This window comes from Euprymna scolopes, chromosome 14 (genome assembly GCF_053919585.1).
Source record: "Euprymna scolopes isolate OS-2025 chromosome 14, ASM5391958v1, whole genome shotgun sequence".
NCBI classification, from domain to species: Eukaryota; Metazoa; Mollusca; class Cephalopoda; order Sepiida; family Sepiolidae; genus Euprymna; species Euprymna scolopes.
The window spans coordinates 111,930,532-111,950,923 of NC_136495.1; the positions used below are offsets into that span (position 1 = coordinate 111,930,532).

The 20,392-nt window shown below is 32.1% G+C and overlaps 1 protein-coding gene across 3 annotated transcripts in view; it reads right to left on the reverse strand.

Annotated features, from left to right (window-relative positions):
* The window catches only part of LOC145293226 (uncharacterized), a 55,432-nt gene that overhangs the window by 31,414 nt on the left and 3,626 nt on the right, over window positions 1-20,392 (reverse strand). Inside the window, exons 1-2 of one of the 3 annotated variants that reach the window (XM_080139771.1) lie at window positions 19,249-19,575; window positions 1,208-1,742 (exon numbers count right to left, since the gene is read on the reverse strand). In XM_080139771.1, the coding sequence (XP_079995897.1) occupies window positions 1,208-1,742; window positions 19,249-19,251 (538 nt within the window). In that variant the 5' untranslated portion in view covers window positions 19,252-19,575. Of the gene's footprint in view, window positions 1-1,207; window positions 1,743-7,001; window positions 7,067-19,248; window positions 19,576-20,392 lie in introns of those variants that run through there. The other 2 variants (XM_080139772.1, XM_080139770.1) reach the window with 2 other exon arrangements.

The following is a 20,392-nucleotide window of genomic DNA, read 5'->3' on the forward strand; positions in this document are numbered from 1 at the left end:
GAATTGAGAAAAGGAATTTGCAAATCAAGTTAAATATAAAAAATTAATCGCTCTATGTGCTTATCAATCAATGGTTAAGTAGCCTTACTACTTGTGATGATATTAGTTCATAGAATAAGAGGGAAAACCTGATAGATCAAAAGTGTAAAAGTTATTTGCAAATTATGGCTAATTAGGACATTTTTTTTATTGGATCCACACAGCACTCCAGCCTGCCCAATATTCCAATTAACTTGAAATTTTTTTCCCCCCTAAACATAATCCGAAAACTGAGGAATATTTTAGTATGTATTTTGATTAACTTGACTATTATAAATAGCAAAGATGTCTGGCCAGGCATCAGTTTTCAATAGTTGATCTAACCTGGTAAAAATGACAATTATGAGGTTATTGAGGATGTTAAAGAGGGAAGGCAATCTTTTAAAGTCTTTAAATCTCAATATGCATTTTTTGATAATATAGAAAAAAAAAAAAAAAAAAACTTTTTTGACGTGTGAATATTTAAAGGAGTTATTTTATTTGTTTTTTTGGTAAAATTGATTTTTACCAAAAAAACAAAAACAAAAAAAAAAAAAACAATGCCCATTTCTAATGAGTCCTATAAGCAATTAGAACAGATGCAACTTTAGTATGGATTAGTGTCCCCAATGATGCAGGATCAAACAGAGATGAAAGGGAAAAACGATAATGAAATACCAAGGTCTTATGTACGACATGAAAAGAAACTGGAATCTTCGGAAGATCTATCATTCCAGTAATCATATGAGCAACTGAACTCCTGAAAAAGAATTTAAACTCTGGCAAATATACTTTGTGAACCAAGGAAGATGTAAACAATTGCACTTAGAATCTTAAAAAGACCTTGCAATGTTTGAGATTGTGAGTGAATGTCTGGCATCTCTGGCTAGAACAAAGAAAATTAAACAAAAACAGCTCCAAGATAACTCTTACACACACAAAGGATTCAATATTTTTTCAGAGAGCATTATAATTCTAGACCCCACTTAAACAAGATTCCTTAAATTTCATCTTTAGACCATATATACATACATATATATATATCTCAAATTACCATATACTTGTTTACTATGAAAACTTAAAAGCACAAACATTTCTAATCTCAAATGATGAGGGAAGGGGTTAAAAACAAAACTGAATTTTAAATAGAAAAATTTTTTTAACATTCGAGTAACAATAAATTACTTACCATTTGTATCATAAATGACTTCCTTGTCGTATCCTGGATTTTGTTTTTTAAAATAATGAATAACAATCACAACGGCCAACAATAAGACAACGCTAGTGCAAATAATACCGATAAGTGAAAGCGCAATCGTCCTCCATGGATTTACATCTGGACTTAACGTTAGATCGGGTCGTTTACTTATCTTGGTATTATAGGCCTCATTTTTAAAGTTATCATTGTTGTTATCGTTCGTGTGATGGGGAGACTTTCCCATGCTATGTCTGTGATGATGGGAACCATCGCCAGTACGATTTCGGCATGGTTTTTTGCCTTGCAAAAAGTTATTGAATTCTAGGAATGGTCCACAACGAATATCCTCAAATGCACTGCATGGCCTCCGGATGATCTGATTAACTGGACAAACAGAACAGTTGACACATCGACTCTCAGCAGAACTCCAGTATGTGTTTTGGGGGCAAACACTGTATCCGGCAGAGGACATTGCCACAAGAGACAGTGCCAAGGCCGCAACAAGTAGAGCATTCATAACATTTATCTGCAAAGAGAAAACAGGTAAAATCTTAATATATGGCAGTACATATACATAATTAGAAATATTTTTATACCTACAGTGTTTTACTAGTGGGACCTGTGGAAATTCTACAGGAGACTCATCCATATGTAATATATTGATGTTGGCATTCTGTAGATGTTCAGTATAAATGGAGACTGATATTGTAGCTATTTTGTTAAAACTGCAAAAGTATTTATCCAAGCTTGCACGAACTACCAGCAAAGCCCGGTCGTAAAGTATGCTTTAATATATTTTAATTCTTGTCGATTTTGTATATATCATAGAGTTAATATTCTATCGATTTTTATATTATATTCAAAAATTGCAACAAATATATCCATGACTTGTGTGCATTAGCTTGAATCGAAACCAAAATAAAAACTTATGAAAAAAATATAACTCGAGTTCCTTCAGCCATAATCGAAACCAAAATTTTGAAGAATTCTTGATGAAATTATTTATGACATGACAAACCAATCAGATGTAAGTGTGACAGAAAACATGCACACTATTGTATTAATATATAGATGCTTATGCAATCAGTGTAGACGAACAATGCTGATCAAAGGATGTGAACTCCACTACAAAGCCACCTTCGACTCCATTAGCAAGGAACTTTCCCCAGAGCCACGATTCACTGCCACAAAATTAAGGGAAATTGACATTAATGAAATTTAACATTTAATACAGATGATTTTACATTGATTAAATAACAGGAAGTCACGATCTCACACAAGGCTAGCTGACTAACTTTCAATTTCCCCAGCCAGTGCTCAACTTTATGAATTTCATTAAGTGTGTGTGTGTGTGTGTGTGTGTGTGTGTGTGTGTGGCTCTACATTGCAAGTGAAACAATCACATTTGCGAGTGATTTTTCAAAGTGGCAACCAGAAATAATGAAACACTTCTCTTTTGGCGATTACATTTCTTCCACTAAAAATCTTCCAGGGCTCACCGAGTGAAAAATATCTTTTCAGCTTTTTTTTTTTGTTGATAAAACGAACAAAGTTATTTAAACAATAAAAGTTTAATAGAACAATATACTCTTTGTTTTTCAACGAAGGCTGTTAAAATATATCTGAAGAAGTTAGAATGTTTACACCGTCAAGTATCAACATAAAATTTGTTGTATATTTAGAATTCCACTTATTAAAAACGCAGGAAAATTTTTATGATGTACATACATACTTGTCGCAAAACGAAAATGTCATATTCTAAGTCATGTGAGTTTGGCTAGTAACTTTTCTATATGGCTAGTAAACAGAAATATTTAGTTGTCAAAGGTCAACTAAAGAAATTTGTCCGTAGAGCCCCGATATATATATATATATATACACACACACACGTTTAATCATAAATATATTTTTAATGTACATTTTCAATAAGTTTTTCCAAATTGTAACAAGCTCAATAAAAATGAATTTACATTTTCAGAGCGTATATATCGAAAGTAAACATACCAAACCAAAGATGAATTTTTAAATCATTCATGTTTTAAATCATTCATTTAGTCTTAGACGTGTTTTGTTGAATGGCAGAAATTCAAACAACAATTCAACCTTAGAAAAAGACACGGCTGGAGTTTTTTTTTTTTCCTTTAAAAAAGATAAAAATTTGAAGCAAATAAAAAAATGTTTAAGTCATAAGAGTAAAGGATTTTTAAATTTATTTTATCTCCTGATTTTTATCCCTTTTAAATGAAGAGAAAAAAATCTCCAAATGTTTTTTTTTTTTGAGGAACATAAATTTGTCTGATGAGGTGTTTGGATTTTCACTAGTGTTGGGACGATTAATCGGAATCAGAAAAATCAGAACTTTTTGGGGTATCGGAATCAGTATCAAAAAAATTTGTGCCTATTTTCTGATGCCAAAACCGATTCCTTTAATTATATTTTGTTTTTACAAAACATCGTCCACTGCTTGTAGTAATAATAAAAGAATAAATATTTATTGATTTAAACTTCTAGTAAGACTAAAATCCTTAGATCACCCCGTCACAAGTGCGTTTTTACGTTTGGGAAAATACGTGAACATTTAAGATGTGCTTTTACAGAAAGCAAAACATAACAATTTTATACTAAAATATTTAGACATTTATAAAGAATCGGAATCGGGAATTTAGTACGGAATCGGGGAAAAATATTGGAATCGTCCCATCCCTAATTTTCACCACTCAAAACACGTTTAAGACGAATTATACTGATAAAAATCAAAATCAGTGATGTAAATGAATCTGGTTTGGCATGTTTACTGTCGATATATATATGCACTAGCGTATATAATGGCATAATCATGCTGACACACTGGTTCTTGCTAGATCACTGAAGTTAAGCAATGTTGAACCTGGTCAGTACTGAATGAGTGACCATTTGGGACTTCCAGGTGTTGTATGTGCTCTCTGCTTATCTTGGCATTGTTTCCAGCCATCCTGGACTTCTTGGGAGAGGTGTGGTTGGAGATTACGCAACCTTTGCCACACGATTACATGAGCAGCTGCCCCTACAGGGGGTATCCTGTGTGTTTTGAGACTGAATGGAGACATCGATACGCACTAGCTGGCTTTGTTAACTCATCATTGCTTTGCAAAATACGCTACTTGAAATGCTTAAGATTTCATTCATACCTTTGTTGTAAAAACAAAACATCTTTCTCATTCATATAATAGATGATCAAATTGATTTGTCTCTCCGCTTGCAATTTAGGAACAGATCCAAAGTTCTACAGCGTAAAAACCAAATCAAAAGTATACTACAGGTCCAAATACCCTATATATCAAATTTCAACTCTGTAGACCAAATGTTCAGAGAGGAGTTTGGAAGAGACTTTCCACACACTGACAAAGTCATTTATAAAAATAAATCTATGCGCTGGAACGTTTTCATCTTGAATTCTATGCAATTATGCAGAATGTAGAAACTATGCATAAATAGAATTCAACATAATAGTGAAATGAAACGCATCATCTAATAATCATAAATGAAGCAATTAACGCTCGTTTTTTCAAATGAATATGCAAATTAGTTAACCTTCATGTAGTCTCTTTGCATATTTATGGCCGAATACATTAAAAAGTTTGTCTTAATTTTTTAATGGAAAAAGTAGGCTTTTAATAACATCAGAGCGAGGAAAACTTTATAGGTATAAAGATTATACTAGTGTGTACATACAGTCAAAACTTGAAATATAATTGGTTCATTGCTTCTGTTCATTTTCTATAATAACACACGCACGTGTTTAATTGATAAAATTTCATGAATGAATCCTGCTCTGCCAACCTTAGACATCCAGAAAGGTAGAGAAAAATAGTATTAAAAGAATTAAATATTTACAACTGTTATAATTAAATTTGACCCCCACCTCTCCCAATAAACAAAAAACAATTGTCTATATCACAAACATAAACAAACGAGTTAGTACTGATACTCAAATATATGCTGAATTACCTCCCTTAGTGGTACACATGAATGCAATAGTTATAATACATGGGGTATTTATTTGCTTCCCCACTGAGCAAATTAGACACAAGGCCGTTTTTTAATGTGGAGAGTGAAGGGAAAATGGGGACCAGCTCCCCGAGGAGTAGGGGAGCTGGATAGTGACAATTGGTATGAAGGGTTTCCCTTACATTGACCAAGGTCTTATATGCGGGGTTGGTATTTATTTGCTCCCCCACCGAGCAAATTAGGCACAAGGCCGATTTTTAATGTGAGGAGTGAAGGGGAAATGGGGACCAGCTCCCCGGGGAGTAGGGGGGGCTGGATAGTGACAATTGGTATGAAGGGTTGCCCCTACATTGACCCAGGTCTTATATGTGGGGTTGCCCCCAGATATGGTCTTTGCTTGCAGTATCTACCGGAACAGATACTACACTTTGATCTTGGCCAAGAACAGGTTATTTCAAATAGTTATAATACATGGTATTTATTTGCTCCCCCACCGAGCAAATTAGGCACAAGGCCGACTTTTTATGCGAGGAGTGAAGAGGAAATGGGGACCAACTCCTCACGGAGTAGGGGAGCTGGATAGTGACAATTGGGCAAATGTTTACTTTAACTACAACAAAACACCAACCAATAAAATTTAGATTTTTACAGGTTTTCGGGGGTTGCTGACAACGAATCTGATATTCAAACCTGTCGCAAATTTACCATTTGCATGGTATTAACCCCTGAACCCTCGCACTATTTTGTGCCAACTCACCGCCATCGTTTGTGCTATTCTTACATGATGCGTTCGTGCATGAACGCGCGGAAGAATTTGTTAGCAGATATTTGAAATTAGTTTTCAGAAACAAAAAACGTGGTTCATTTTTCTGTGTTGCATAGTTTTTGATGCTTTTTTTAATTGATCTAAGAATATAAATTTTTACGAGTGATTTACAAAAGCATTTTATTTTTCGTTTATTTTTTTGAGGGGAGGTTATGTAATGTACAAAAACTACTGCTTGGTGTATGCCGGCGCGTTACTTACGGTAAACTGGTGGGGGAGGGGGCGTTACATTGGGAAAAACAGTAAATTAAACTGCAGAAGCACCTATTGTACAAGTTCTATAATAAACTAATTCAAGCTACTATAATTATAAGAATTAAAACAGTCGTCTCTACGTTGCAATGTAGGCCACAATGTATTGTGGACTACGTCATTGCAGGGGACGCATGTGAAACTTCTGGTGCACCATGGTGGGTCCTCGACTAAAGCAGACAATTGATTTGACTAAAAAGATTTTACTGATTTCTATGACAAAAATAAAGTGTGGAACATGCGTTGATCCTCATTCAAACCCAGGCAACGTCGGGTCTCCTTGCTGGTATGACTAATAAATTAAACATTTTATTTAATGCAACATTCTGAATGCGGATGAATTATGTATATTGTCACAATATTTTGCATGGAAACCGATTATGCATACTGATGTAATGGTCTAGTCATCAGAAACAAATGTGTGTCGGATACATGCGTACATAAAACCACTTTAAAAATGGGAGTGGACATTCAAATGACTTGCATCACAAGGTTTTGCTTATTCCCGATTCTTAAGATTTCTAGTAAAAATAAATAAATAAAAAAAAGGAGAAATTTCGAGTGTAATTTGGTGCAGTCAAATTCCTTTTCAATCTAGCAAAAGGATTGGTGCGAGTGTAGAGTTCAACCGAATTTAAAAATCACGTAAATTTATAAAGTAGTTTTTTTTTTAAAGCTAAGAAAATCAAATTTTGAGATAGCGAGAAAAATGCGTCTTACCACGACCTCCGTAATACATGTTAGGGCGCGGCCGCGGTCTTACGTCGCCATATTCCAGAAACGATAAAATTCATTACTGGTTACCTCCCCTTAACGGCCTCTCCAGAAATAAGAGGAAAACTAGTCCTGTAATATACTATTAATCTCAACCGTTAAAAAACGACCCTGGTGTCTAACTCTGTCCCGTGGGGAGGCATAGTAAATAGGTACTATTAATCTCAAACAAATTCTTAAAATTGTATTTTCTTAAATAAAAAAAATTTATTAAGTAATTTTTAGAATATGCGGTATTTTTTTTTAGATTAGATCCACCTCCACAATTTTCTTTTAAATGAAAACTTTCGCAAGTTTTCGACTATGCTGAATTGCTGAATACGTAAATTGCATTGAAATTTTGCAGAAATAATTAGTTATCGAGATATAAAAAGTTGTATTATGCATTTCTTTGGCGGCCATCTTTTTTTACGCGCGTGCAGTGTCAGTCATGACTAGATTTGTTTATGGCGCGCGCGTACGCGAGTAAAAAAATGGCCGCCAAAGAATACAATGCATAATACAACTTTTTTTTTTTATATCTCGATAACTACTTATTTCTGCAAAATGTCAATGTGATTTTCGTATTCAGCATAGTTGAGAACTTATAAAAGTCGTCATTTAAAAGAAATTTGTTGAGGTGGACCTAATCTGAAAATTTACCGAATATGCTATTTTTCGTTCCACGGTGAGTACATATACCAACAATTTTTCTGTATTTTAAAAAAATTAAGTTGAACGCTGAACTTGTAGAAAATTTACAAAAAAAATATTTAACAGCAAACGTATCGATAAGACGAAAAAAATCGAACGAATTATCTGCTGACTACATGGTTTTCTTCCAAGAAGAAAACAAATACCTGTCGAGTCATTCTTACGTAATCAAACTATGGCCACCCCGCCATCGTTTCTGATCATCTCATACTATGAGACTCATAGTATTGATAATCTCATTAACCCTTATCCTCGAGTGATTTTTGGCCTCAGTAAGTGGCGTCTCATTGGTATAAAAAAAAAAAAATAGCGACATCAAATGACATTTTTTTAAATATGTAATATAGCGATTTTCCACAGATTCCGATACAATTACTAATTCTGTTTTTAAAACAGTGTTTTAAATCTCCGATTCAGATTCAAAATCTCTAAATATTTAGTTATAAAATTGTTTATTTTTCAGATTACCGTAAAAAAAAAAAAAAAAAAAAAAAAAGTTAATATTTAAGAAATGCATTAATTAAAAATTTTCGGCGCTTGCTTCTGCACACTATTATTGGGACGAAATTGAGGAAATCGTAATACTGAATTTCACATGAAAAGAAATGGTATTTACGTATTCCTCGTATTTTTTTTAAGCTGATTATATCCAAAAATTACGAAAATCGATAAAGTAAAATATTTATTAGAAATAAAAATAGAATTTGATGAAAACGATCGTAAGACACAGGGTAGTTCAAAAGGGCGGTAATATTCCGTTTCGATTTAAAGATGGCCGCAATTTTTCACCTGCTAACACGATTAAAGTTTTTTTTTTAATAATTCAGTAATATTCAGGTACTTTCGACTGCTTAATTTGGAAGCTACCATTGTAATTTATTGGAATTGACAAAAAAAAAATAAATAAATAAATAAAATAAATAAATAAAATAATCAGTAGAAACCATTGTTTTTTATCTGAAAATTATCGACTACAAAATTTTGTCCTAATAGTGTAGGAGCGCCGATAATTACTTTTATTGTACCTTTAAATAATATTCTCAAGCTTCTTCACATGTTTGTTTACTTCCGTTGTCTGTTTATTCTGTTTCACAATGAATGCCCTGGAAAAGTCCCTTCTGATTAATGCTGACTAGTTTAAAAATATTGTTAATTTAAAAAAAAAAAAATAACAAGTTCGTTAGCTTATTTTAAAACTGGTAAACATTAATCAGAAGGGACTTTTCCCAGTGCGTTCATCGTAAAGCGGAACGGTCAGCAGAAAAACGGAAGTGACACGCGGAACTTGAGAATATTTTTGAGGATCCAAAACAAAATCATGATTGGTTGTAAGAAAAACTTTAGACTTTTCTGAAACTGGAAGGTTTTGAATGTGGGAGTAGATACCAGTAGACACAGGCGTCTATTCTTCTTTGTGTGCGTGCCCCCCCCCCATTTCTTTTACATATCCAATCCAACCCCTATAATGAAAAGATGGGGAAAGACATTTATCACTAACGTTAATAAGAGTGGCTACGCGTCGTCAGAAGATGTCATTTACCATTTACAAGCAAAACGAGAACGCGAGTTAAAACAAGGACAATGGGGGACAAGTGCGGGGTAGTAAGATACTTAACTTACCATTACAAGCATAAATCACACTTAAAGATTTTGAACAAATAGACTTGTTAGGACATGTTTGATTCGATTAATTGTAATCAGCGTAAACGTCTGCTGACTAACATTTAATTTCTAAATAAACACGTCGACACAGGTAAAGTTTTATGAAAGAAATTTTTCTTCAATTCATTATCAATTAAAATCGACACCGACTAAAATAGAAAAAAAAAAAAAAAAAAATCTCCCGTAGTAAATGTCTCCCTGGTTTCTACTTTCGCTTTTCTCGCTCACGTGTCTTCATTCTGAATTCGTAGCAGCGAGCCGACATCAGTGAACTTTTTTCTACGAAAGCGGCCCTTAACAAAGTTTTGTTTTTAAATGTTTAACATTTTTATTTCGATTTATTTAACCAAGTGAAGTTTCGATTTTTTACTTGATTACTAAATTTAAAGTTATTCTAACAAATTATCTAACAATTTAATAAAATAAATTGAATACAACTTGAAAATACCAAGTATATAAAAAGCTTTTTAATAAAAAAAAAAAAAAATGGAATTTTTACTTGATTGATTAAATAATTACAAAATAATTTTGATTTAATTATGTAATATATACGTTAAAAATATATTTAACATTAAAAAATTGTTAATGACCGTTTTGGCAGACCCCCCCCCCAACAAGATGCGACCCACTGCTACGAATTCGGAATATGGGCACGTGACGTGAGCGAGAAAAGCGAAAGTAGAAATTAGGGAAAAGGTGCTCTTTAAATTCAACTGATGTTTAAATTATGCAGTTTAATATCATTCCATTGTAAAATTTAGTCACATTTAAGTTTTAATGCTAAGGAATTGAACAATGACCGAAAACACTTTACGATTTTGATTTAAAAAATTGAAAGGAAAAATTATCTTAAAAAAAAATCAATTGATTATTAATGTAGATTAAAAAAAAAAGAAAAAGAATACCATAGATTTCAGACCATTTTTGGTTGTATGTCTTCACTGAAAACTTTTCAGGGTCCCAAATTTACGTTTCAAAAAGCCAGCAATTTGGTACCGGGCTAATGGCAAAAATCACTAAGTGACAGCGTGAGTTTATTATGGGGGGGGGGGAAGTTCTACAGGTCTTAATTTGTTTTTGTTTATTATATGAGGAATCTTTTAGAGATAAAACCTATTGCAAAATTCACTTTCAATATGTAAATAACAGGTTATCCAAAAATGACCGTCCATTTGAACCACTGGATAACTTTACCTAATGTTAACACATTTAAAGTGTTTTTCAATAGATTTTATATCGAAAAAATTCCTCAATATTTAGCGGTACTTGTTAAGTCAATCAATATATCGTTTTAAGCAAATACGTACTTAATTGTCATGTCGTAAGTAGTAATATATCCAAAAATTACGAAAATTCACCGAATGGAACAAATGCTAAAAAAGTATCGTTTCAGAGTTATGTCCTGTGTGTAGACTCTTTACTGCCTACACTTTATAACGATCAAGAAAAATGCAATTTTACCCAATTTTTTGTAAAAATTACTTTTGACTAGAAATAACTTTCCACTATTTCTTTTTGTTACTATTTTCGCCATAAGTGCCTAATAGTTTTTGCTTAAAACAACATTTTAAAAAATCGATCCGTCGACAGAGAGAGTTAATGCATACACAGAATTTGGCGCTTCTACACTATTAGAGCGAAATTTTGTAGTCGATAAATGGAGTTTTCAGACAAAGAAAAAAAGAAAAAGATTTCTAATGTTTTTGTCAATTCTAATAAATTACAATGGTAGCTTCCAAATTATGCAGTTAAAATTACCTGAATATTATTGAATTAATTTTTTTTTTAATCGTGTTAGGTGAAAACTTGCGGCCACCTTTTTTAAAAGGAAACGAAAAATTATCTCCCTTTTAAACTCAACCGTCTTACGATCGTTTTCATCAAATACTATTTATTTTCTTTAATAATTTTCTACCTTATCGATTTTCGTAATTTTTTGATATTATCTGAAAAAATACAATGAATACGTAGATACCATTGTTTTCATGTGGTATCCAGTATTACGATTTCCGAAATTTCGTCCCAATAGTGTAGAAGCGTCCAGAATTCTTCTCGCAATAAATTCACGCCTTCATTTAATGACTTTGCCGAGGGAGATACGTAATTTTCTAAAGTATGGGAAATAGACTTATAGTCGTATTTAGAAAGTAAATTATCCATAATACTTTGATAAGTATATTGTATTTTGATCTGAGGGGTGGGGGTATTTTTGTGTGGAGTCTGCATCCGCGCTTGATGACACCCATAAAAACGAAAAGAGGCAATTCATTTCACGGCAATTTGGAATCTAACTCGTTCTAAAGGAGGCAACTATTTTACTAAAGTAATTGAACATTTTGAGTTTTCTTACAATTATTCAAATATTTTAAATATCGTCGCATTTTACATTGTTATTAAATGTTACATTAAATGAAGTTGAAGAGAAAATCATTTTCTTACAATTCTTAGTAAAATAAAGTTACCTCCCTTAGAACAAGAAGTTAAGATTCTAAATTACCCACTTTATTATTTATAGCAAAATTAAAAAAGTTAAATCTAGGGTTTGGAGAAGTGCACATGTCTCCAGCCATTATCAGAGAAACGCCCCAGCCCCCATAGGCCACTATGGTGGTTAGAAACTAAATTTACTGAAATTCATTTAAGTTAAGGTCATTCTAGTGATACCCAACCACTGCTGTACACTGTACAGTGCTGTAATATTGTTGGGAAACACTAGCTGCAGAAAGAGGTTGCCCCATTCAATTACGGACCTCTAGTTAACATATACAAGAAAAATAAAAGGAATATAATTTGATGAACAGGAAAATATTTTCTTTGTAGCAAGGAAAATATTAAAATCTTACATATAAAAATTATGCAAAATTAATATTTTTTGGGTTTGTATTACTGTACACAGATTCGAAAAAGTTGTCAAAAAAACAAATATATAACAAATAAATGTTATCAAAGGCAAGATAAGTTACTTTTCTACCTAACTGGATATATTTTTCGTGTTTTTATTTAATGTAACATATTTATTCAGCTCGAAAAACATACAGTGTTTACCGATGTATTGGAAAATTAAAGATGGCGTCTCACACCCTCTTTAACACCGTAAGTTTGGGAAAAGGTGTTATAAATAAAAAACTATACAAAATACTATTAAAAACCCGCCGAATATATGTCAGCCTATGTCATTGTAACATATATTGAGCGAGTTTTTAACAATATTTTAACCGGTTTTTATTTAACACCTTTTCCAAAACTTACCGTGTTAAAGAGAGAATCAGACGCCATCTTTAATTTTCCAATACATCGGTAAACACTATGTTTTTCGAGCTGAATAAATATGTTACATTGAATAAAAACACGAAAAATATATCCAGTTTGGTAGAAAAGTAACTTATCTTGCCTTTGATAACATTTATTTGTTATATATTTGTTTTTTGACAACTTTTTCGAATCTATGTGTACAGTAATACAAACCCTTAAATATATTTTTTAAATGGTTATATTTTACAATGCTTTATTTCCATAAAAAAAATGTTATTACTGAAAATCATAACTTTAGTACAGGTATTTTATTTGTTTAAACAAAATACATTAAAAAATAATGGGTTCAATATATTCCGTGATCATTATGTGATAATAACTGAAAATTTCATTAAAATTGGTTAATTTCCTTATTTTTGGTGATTTAAGTAAAGGGAAAGGTCAGAATGTTTATTCATTTTGCACGTGCCTACAAAAGAACTGAATGCATAAAAAACTGAAACTAATTTTTTATATAAATTTCATTTTAAAACTTTACGGTCTAAAAAATCAAGTTTAAAATGTAAGCTTTACAAAATTCACTAAAGTTAAAAAGAACTTATTTCCCTGTAATATTTATCCTCTAATAATAGCGAGGTTAGACCTCAACCCTTTCAAAGGGACAATTCAAAATTTCTAACAATAAAAACTGTCGCAGCAGCTGTAGATGTGATTATAATGAAAACACCTGTTTTCTGCCGTTTTGTTAGTAGGGATATATTTTCATGGCGGAAACTAATCTTAATCCAGATTCCTATGTATTTATTTGGTTTGGAGTTCAACAATAAAAGATGAAGTAAAATGATTTCATTCATAGATTTAAATATTCTGATACGCAATTCTTAAAGCGAACTTTTAAAGTTTTCAATAGTAAACGCTTAAAAACTGTTTTACTTTAACGGCAATTCAATATAGTCACCTTTAAAATGACTTTTCTAGGTTTTCGAGTCAGCTGAAAACGAACATCACATTCAAATTCCGGGCAAACAAGTAGTTTTCTGAATATCAAGACAATTTCCAATCGCCATATTAACATGGGGAGGAGGGGAGGTGTTTAGAACTTGGGGAAAACAGCCACCAGTGAAAATACACTGGATAATAAAGGTCTTGATATCCAGAAAACTACTCGTCTACCCCAAATGTAAATGATATTCGTTTTTAGCATACCCGAAACAGTAAACACTGAAACAGTTAAAGTAAAAGAATGCCGATAATTATCTATCCGTCACGGATCGATGTCATATTCCAAAAATTACGTAAATTCATCAAGTATTGTTTTGTATTTTGGTACCGCGCTATTTGAAGTTTTCAGGTTAAATTCAAGTTATCTTTAAGAAATTGTTAGGTGGAAGCACAGAATAGTTACAAAACACCCTCCATGTTAAGAATGGCTTTCGAAATAACGTTATTTCAGCACGGTACCAAAAATATATAAGTACTATTTCTTTTTTACTAAGAAAATCAAATTATATTACGAAGCGAGACATGTTTTCATACGCCATGGGAGAGACAACCAAATTCAAAATATTGAGATCGAAACCAGCCTTGTAATTGCTACAATTTACGATTAAAATCGCAAGTGATTTTCTGTATATATATATATATATAAAATACTTGAGCAATTTACGTGATTTTTGGAATGGCATCTTCGTTCTTTGACGGATACGTACAGAGATTTTTCTGCAAATTAATTTAATAGATTTTGATTCTACAAAAGTTTATTTTTAACGCAAATACGTGTAAGTAAACAAATTGCTAATTGTATTTTTATTAACAGTGCTTTTACAGAATTTGAACCGAACAAAACCAAACTCTTGCCGCGCTAAATAAACCTTAACATTAGGGTAAAATTCGTAGAAGCATCAAAAGTTATGTTATATCGCTAATAGTAATTACTACCGATATAAAACAAAGGAGATGGGTTAATAAACGAAATAAAGTAAACACTCACAGGTAACACTTATTTTACAAAATCTTTAAAAAATAAAAAAAAAGTAAAAATAAAAAAAAAATGGATTTTTTAAATGACGATATTTTCGAGAACAATCGAAAGTTTTCAATAGTTCATTATTAGTTTTATCTCTATAGTGATTTTCTCACCACAACATGACCAACTATAAATCGATTATTTGACATCAAACGGCAACAGTGTAAAAAAAAAAAAAAAAAAAATTAATCATTCAATTTTTTAAAATTAAATATCCATCAGCATGCATTTGTTTCTCCGTAAACATACAAAGAATTTAAATATTTTGTCAATAGTTGAAAAACGAAAACCTGAATTACTTCGTGAGGAGCCAACTTTAAAAGTATAGTTAACTTCCAAATAAATGTTACCAAACTGGAGGAAATGTTTTTCTTACCGATCTGTATATTTTTAAAATGTGAAAACTGACTAAGATTTATCTAAATGTGTTATGATCACTTAATCAAACACGAGTAAAAAAAAAAAAAAAAAATGCTCGATTTTGTTTTCAGGCTTAAGAAAAAAAGCTTACTACTAACCCTAAATTCGTTGGTGTAAGTACCGTGTATGTAATGGGCAGATTCCAATCGGCCTCCCCCCGGATTCTCATTCTTTATAAATTAATATTTAATTATAAAATTGTTATTTCCGATTACTGTAAAAACCCATGTTAAATGTGTATATATTTTCTCGAACGTGGGGGATGATCTTATAGATTTTAGTTTTACTGGTAGTTTAAAAATCAAAACATTTTGGGTTTGTATACACAGATCCGAAAAAGTTAAAAAACAAATAAATGTTATCAAACTAGGCAAGATAAGTTATTTATTTATTTATTTTTTTTATCTAAATGGATAATTTTTTTTAGTGTTTATTTAATGTAACATGTTTATTCAGCTCGAAAAGCAGTGTTTACCGATGTATTGGAAAATTTAAAATGGCGCCGGCGCCGGACTCTGCTGAACACGGTAAGTTCGGGAAAATGAGTTAAAAATAAATATACAAAATACTGTTACAAACTAGCTCAATATATGTTACCATGACATAGGCTGACATATATTCGATGCGTTTTTAATATTTTGTATAGTTTTTATTTTTAACTCATTTTCAAACTTACTGTGTTCAGCGCTATTTAAAGTTTTCCAATACATATCGGTAAACACTGTTTTTCGAGCTGACTAAACATGTTACATTAAATAAAAACACTAAAAAATTACCCAGTTAGGTAGAAAAGTAACTTATCTTGCATTTGATAACATTTGTTATATATTTGCTTTGACAGCTTTTTCGAATCTATGTTTTACTGTCAGCAGTGGAAGAATTTTTTTTTTAATAAAAAAGATAATGAATCGTTTCTGGCATCTAAAAATATGCACAAATTTTTCAGATACTCCCCCCAAAAGTTCCGATTTCTCCGATTAATCGTCCCAACATGTATTTATTATGTATCTATTTTCAGTATTTACAGTGACAATGTCCAATGCGTAAATAGAGCTAGGTAAAGCCTGACGAGCCCTTACGAGAGTGAAACGGAAAAGTATATGTAGCTTACACTATATGCGAGTTCGTTTCCTATGGATTCTGAAACGGCTGGGCCGATTTTTTGAAAAATCACGATACTTAATGTGTAAGGGAGTGTTCTTACGAGGGTTTTTTTTATCGGAATGCGTAGCGTCGAAAATCGAAATAAATTTGATTAAAAGAAAGTTTAATTTTGATCAAAGTTAACGTTTTTATACAACCTAACATCAAAGTGCATTTGAGATGTTTCATGATCGGCGATCATTGATCGCACAAGCAGAAAGGCCGAGCCTATAAAATTAACTGTAGATTCTTTTAAGACAATGGCGCGTTCGAAATGAACGTTTCTGTAGAACAATTGAACCATGATACTTAACTTTTTATATTTTAAACTTTAAGTGAAGCCATTATTTACAGATTTTATAAAAACAGTAAATTCTCTACAGTGAAATATAGACTACAATGTACTCTGGACTAAGTCACAGCAGGGAGGCATGTGCAGTGCACCACGATGGGGTGGGTGTCCACTAACTAGAGCAGGCAATCGATTTGCTTGAAAAAAAATGGGCGATTTCATCGATTTCGATGACAATAAGATTATGGGAGGATGGGACAAGTGTTGATCCTCATTCAATCCCGGACAACGTCGGGTCTCCTTGCTAGGATATATACAAGTCCTTAATAAGCGACCGTCTAAAGAATCTAAATAAAACCAAAATAGAATATACCGCCATCTTTGACTCGCGTTCGGACAAGTGAAAGTAACGAACAAATTTCTTGAAAAGTTTCAATACTAAACTACAGAAAGCAGTAAAATAAGAGTTGATGCGTTAAAGTTATGTGGTATATTTTTTCGATGTCTTGCCTGTTAACACGATTGCCAGAAACTATTTTCATCCAATAATTGGATTCAAACATTGTTAAATTAGTTATGGTTTACTTTAAATAATTTAATTAAAATTTGGTAAAAACTATATGCTTAAAAGATTAAAGTGAAAGACAATTTCGGATAACCGTTTTAATAGATATTTAATTGCTGTAAATGAGAAAAGTTGGTCCTTTGCTAGAATAGTGGCGCGGTTAAAAAACATTTTCTTTGGTTTGTGAATTTTATTTTAGCGCTATGATACATGTTTAATTCTAACGAAAAATTATTTTCGAAACGGTAGATTTTTTTTTTTTTTTTGGGGGTTTGTATTACTGTACACAGATTCGAAAAAGTTGTCAAAAAAACAAATATATAACAAATAAATGTTATCAAAGGCAAGATAAGTTACTTTTCTACCTAACTGGATATATTTTTTGTGTTTTTATTCAATGTAACATATTTATTCAGCTCGAAAAAACATACAGTGTTTACCGATGTATTGGAAAATTCAAGATGGCGTCTCACACCCTCTTTAACACCATAAGTTTGGGAAAAGGTGTTATAAATAAAAAAACTATACAAAATACTATTAAAAACTCGCCGAATATATGGCAACCTATGTCACGGTAACATATTGAGCGAGTTTTTAACAGTATTTTAACCGGTTTTTTATTTATAACACCTTTTCCCAAACTTACCGTGTTAAAGAGAGAGTCAGACGCCATCTTGAATTTTCCAATACATACATCGGTAAACACTGTATGCTTTTCGAGCTGAATAAACATGTTACATTAAATAAAAACACGAAAAATGTATCCAGTTTGGTAGAAAAGTAACTTATCTTGCCTTTGATAACATTTATTTGTTATATATTTGTTTTTTGACAACTTTTTCGAATCTATGTGTACAGTAATACAAACCCAAAAATGTCTAATTATCGAAGTCACGAAGATATGAAAAAACAAAAACAAACGGTTGAGAAAGTTAATCGTTTTGATTATAGTGCCAAGTTTAGTTTAGACTTGTATAAGTTTTATTTTGCTTGATGGTTCATTTTCAAGATTTAATTTTCTGAAGCAGACAACTTTGTCAAGATTTGTTTAAAAAGACATTTTGGTGCTTCTACACTTTACTGCCGAAATTGGAGACGCCATTTTATTTCACGCACCAGCTCTCCAAATCCAGGGGAGACTATGGTCGAAGCATGAAAGGTGAAAGTGCACTGGGGGAGTGGGGGACCACCCGAAGATTTACCTTTAAAAGGTTGATTACGAGGAGGTTGAAAATGAGAAAATGCCTTTCGGAATAAACACCCCCAACCTCCCCATGTTAAGAACGGCTTTTGGAATAAACACCCTTTGCAGATTGAACAACCAATGCGGCAACCGTGCATTGATCGTCTTCGGGTAGTCCCCCAGTGCACTTTCACCGTTTAATTTGTTATTTATTTCATGCTTCGGCCATATTTTAATAAATTTGGAGAGCAGGTGCGTGAAATAAAATGGCGTCTCCAATTTCGGCAATAAAGTGTAGAAGCACCGACATGTTTGGTCAAAACAAAAACAAAAAAACTGGTAGCTATGGAGAATATGGACCATGTTGAAATAACATTTAGTATGGTTAGGGTTGTTTTGTAAATATTCTGTACTTTCAGCAACTGAAATGTTAATTGAAAATTAAGTTTTCAGTTAGTAAAACTGATTAGAAAATCTTCAATAAATAAAACTAGACAATTTCTCGTTATTACTTTTATAAAAAGCTTTAAAAATCAATGTCTATGTGACTGCGAAATTGTAAACACACGCCGGTTGTGTGTACTACTGTATTAAATCTATTAATACGAAATAAGTTTATGAATAAATGGTCGAGATCTGTTTGCTATATTCCGTCGTAAACCTTCGATAGGAATTTTGAAATTTGGGGATTTTCAAAATGTTCGGTTTGAAATAAAGTTAAAAAAAAAAAAAAAAAAAAAAAAAAAAGTGCATAACTTTTTTTCGAGAGAAAATGTTAAATTTATTTTTGTATGATATAAAGTTCGAAAACAAAGTATCCCCCCCACAATAAAACCTATGAATATGTTATTAAATAAAAATTAAATGTAAAATAAACTTGAAAAAAAAAAAAAAAAAATAAATAAAAAATAAAAGTTAAAAAAGTCGAATCTAGTCGATCGTGTTTTATTTACTTACCATTTTTAATTGATTTCAATTAAAACACAGCCTTTGTTGTATATTTAAAAGAAAATTTCCGAGACAGCTTTAAAAAGCCGAGTAATTGTTTTTTTTTGCTGTAAGAAACAAATCCGAGAGAAAACTAAAAAAAATAACAATCGCAGTTTTTTTTTTTATTACCAATAGTAATTAGGTATTATTCATTATATTTGAGTTTGAAATGGTAGCACGCCGAGCTACTACGATAATGTTGGTGTAATACAATTTGAAGTAGTCCAAATGGATTGTGTCGAAGTTGTATATACATGATCACCCTACGACGGCAAATGGCGAAGTGAACACCGCAGCCGCTCGTTCTCTTTATATACTCTCCGCCTCCTGCTTAATGTGAGCAATGCGCATGCGCTTGGGAAGAACACGCGCGCCCGACTTTTCTACATTTTCTACTTTCTCTTTATGTAAAAGTTTTAAAACTTACTTTACGTAGACGACGTTGTTTTTACTAAAAAAAAAATTAATTAATAGTGAATAATAACAAAAAAGTTCAATAATAAGTTACGTTAGCACGAGAAATGCACAAAAACCAATACGCGAGAATTAGCTGCATGATATGACTAACGATTTTATTTTAGTCTGACACAAGGGCACACGTTCCACGTTCCTTAAATTCTAGTTATTAAAACAACTAAGCGTTAAAGAAGTTAGGTCCTAAAATGACTATCAACTATTTTTTTAGCGGTGACAACACGAATTAAGCCACCAATTTAATTTTTTTATTTGATTTTTACGAATTGCATTTTTGCGGTTTGTTTTGCAATTTATTATTTTTTAGACGCTTCTACAGAATTGGGACGAGATTTTATAGTCGATAAATGGAGTCTTTAGATAAAAAAAGGGGTAAAACTATACAAACACCGTGACAGCGAATTAACCCTAACCCTAACACTAACCCTAACCCCAACCCCAACCCCAACCCCAACCCCAACCCTAACCCTAACCCTAACCCTAAACCTAACCCTAACCCTAAACCCTAACCCTAAACCCTAACCCTAAACCCTAACCCTAACCCTAACGCTGTCACGGTGTTTGTATAATAATACCAAAAAAGGAAACAATGGTTTCAACTGATTTTTTGTCAATTCTAATAAGTTACAATGTTAGC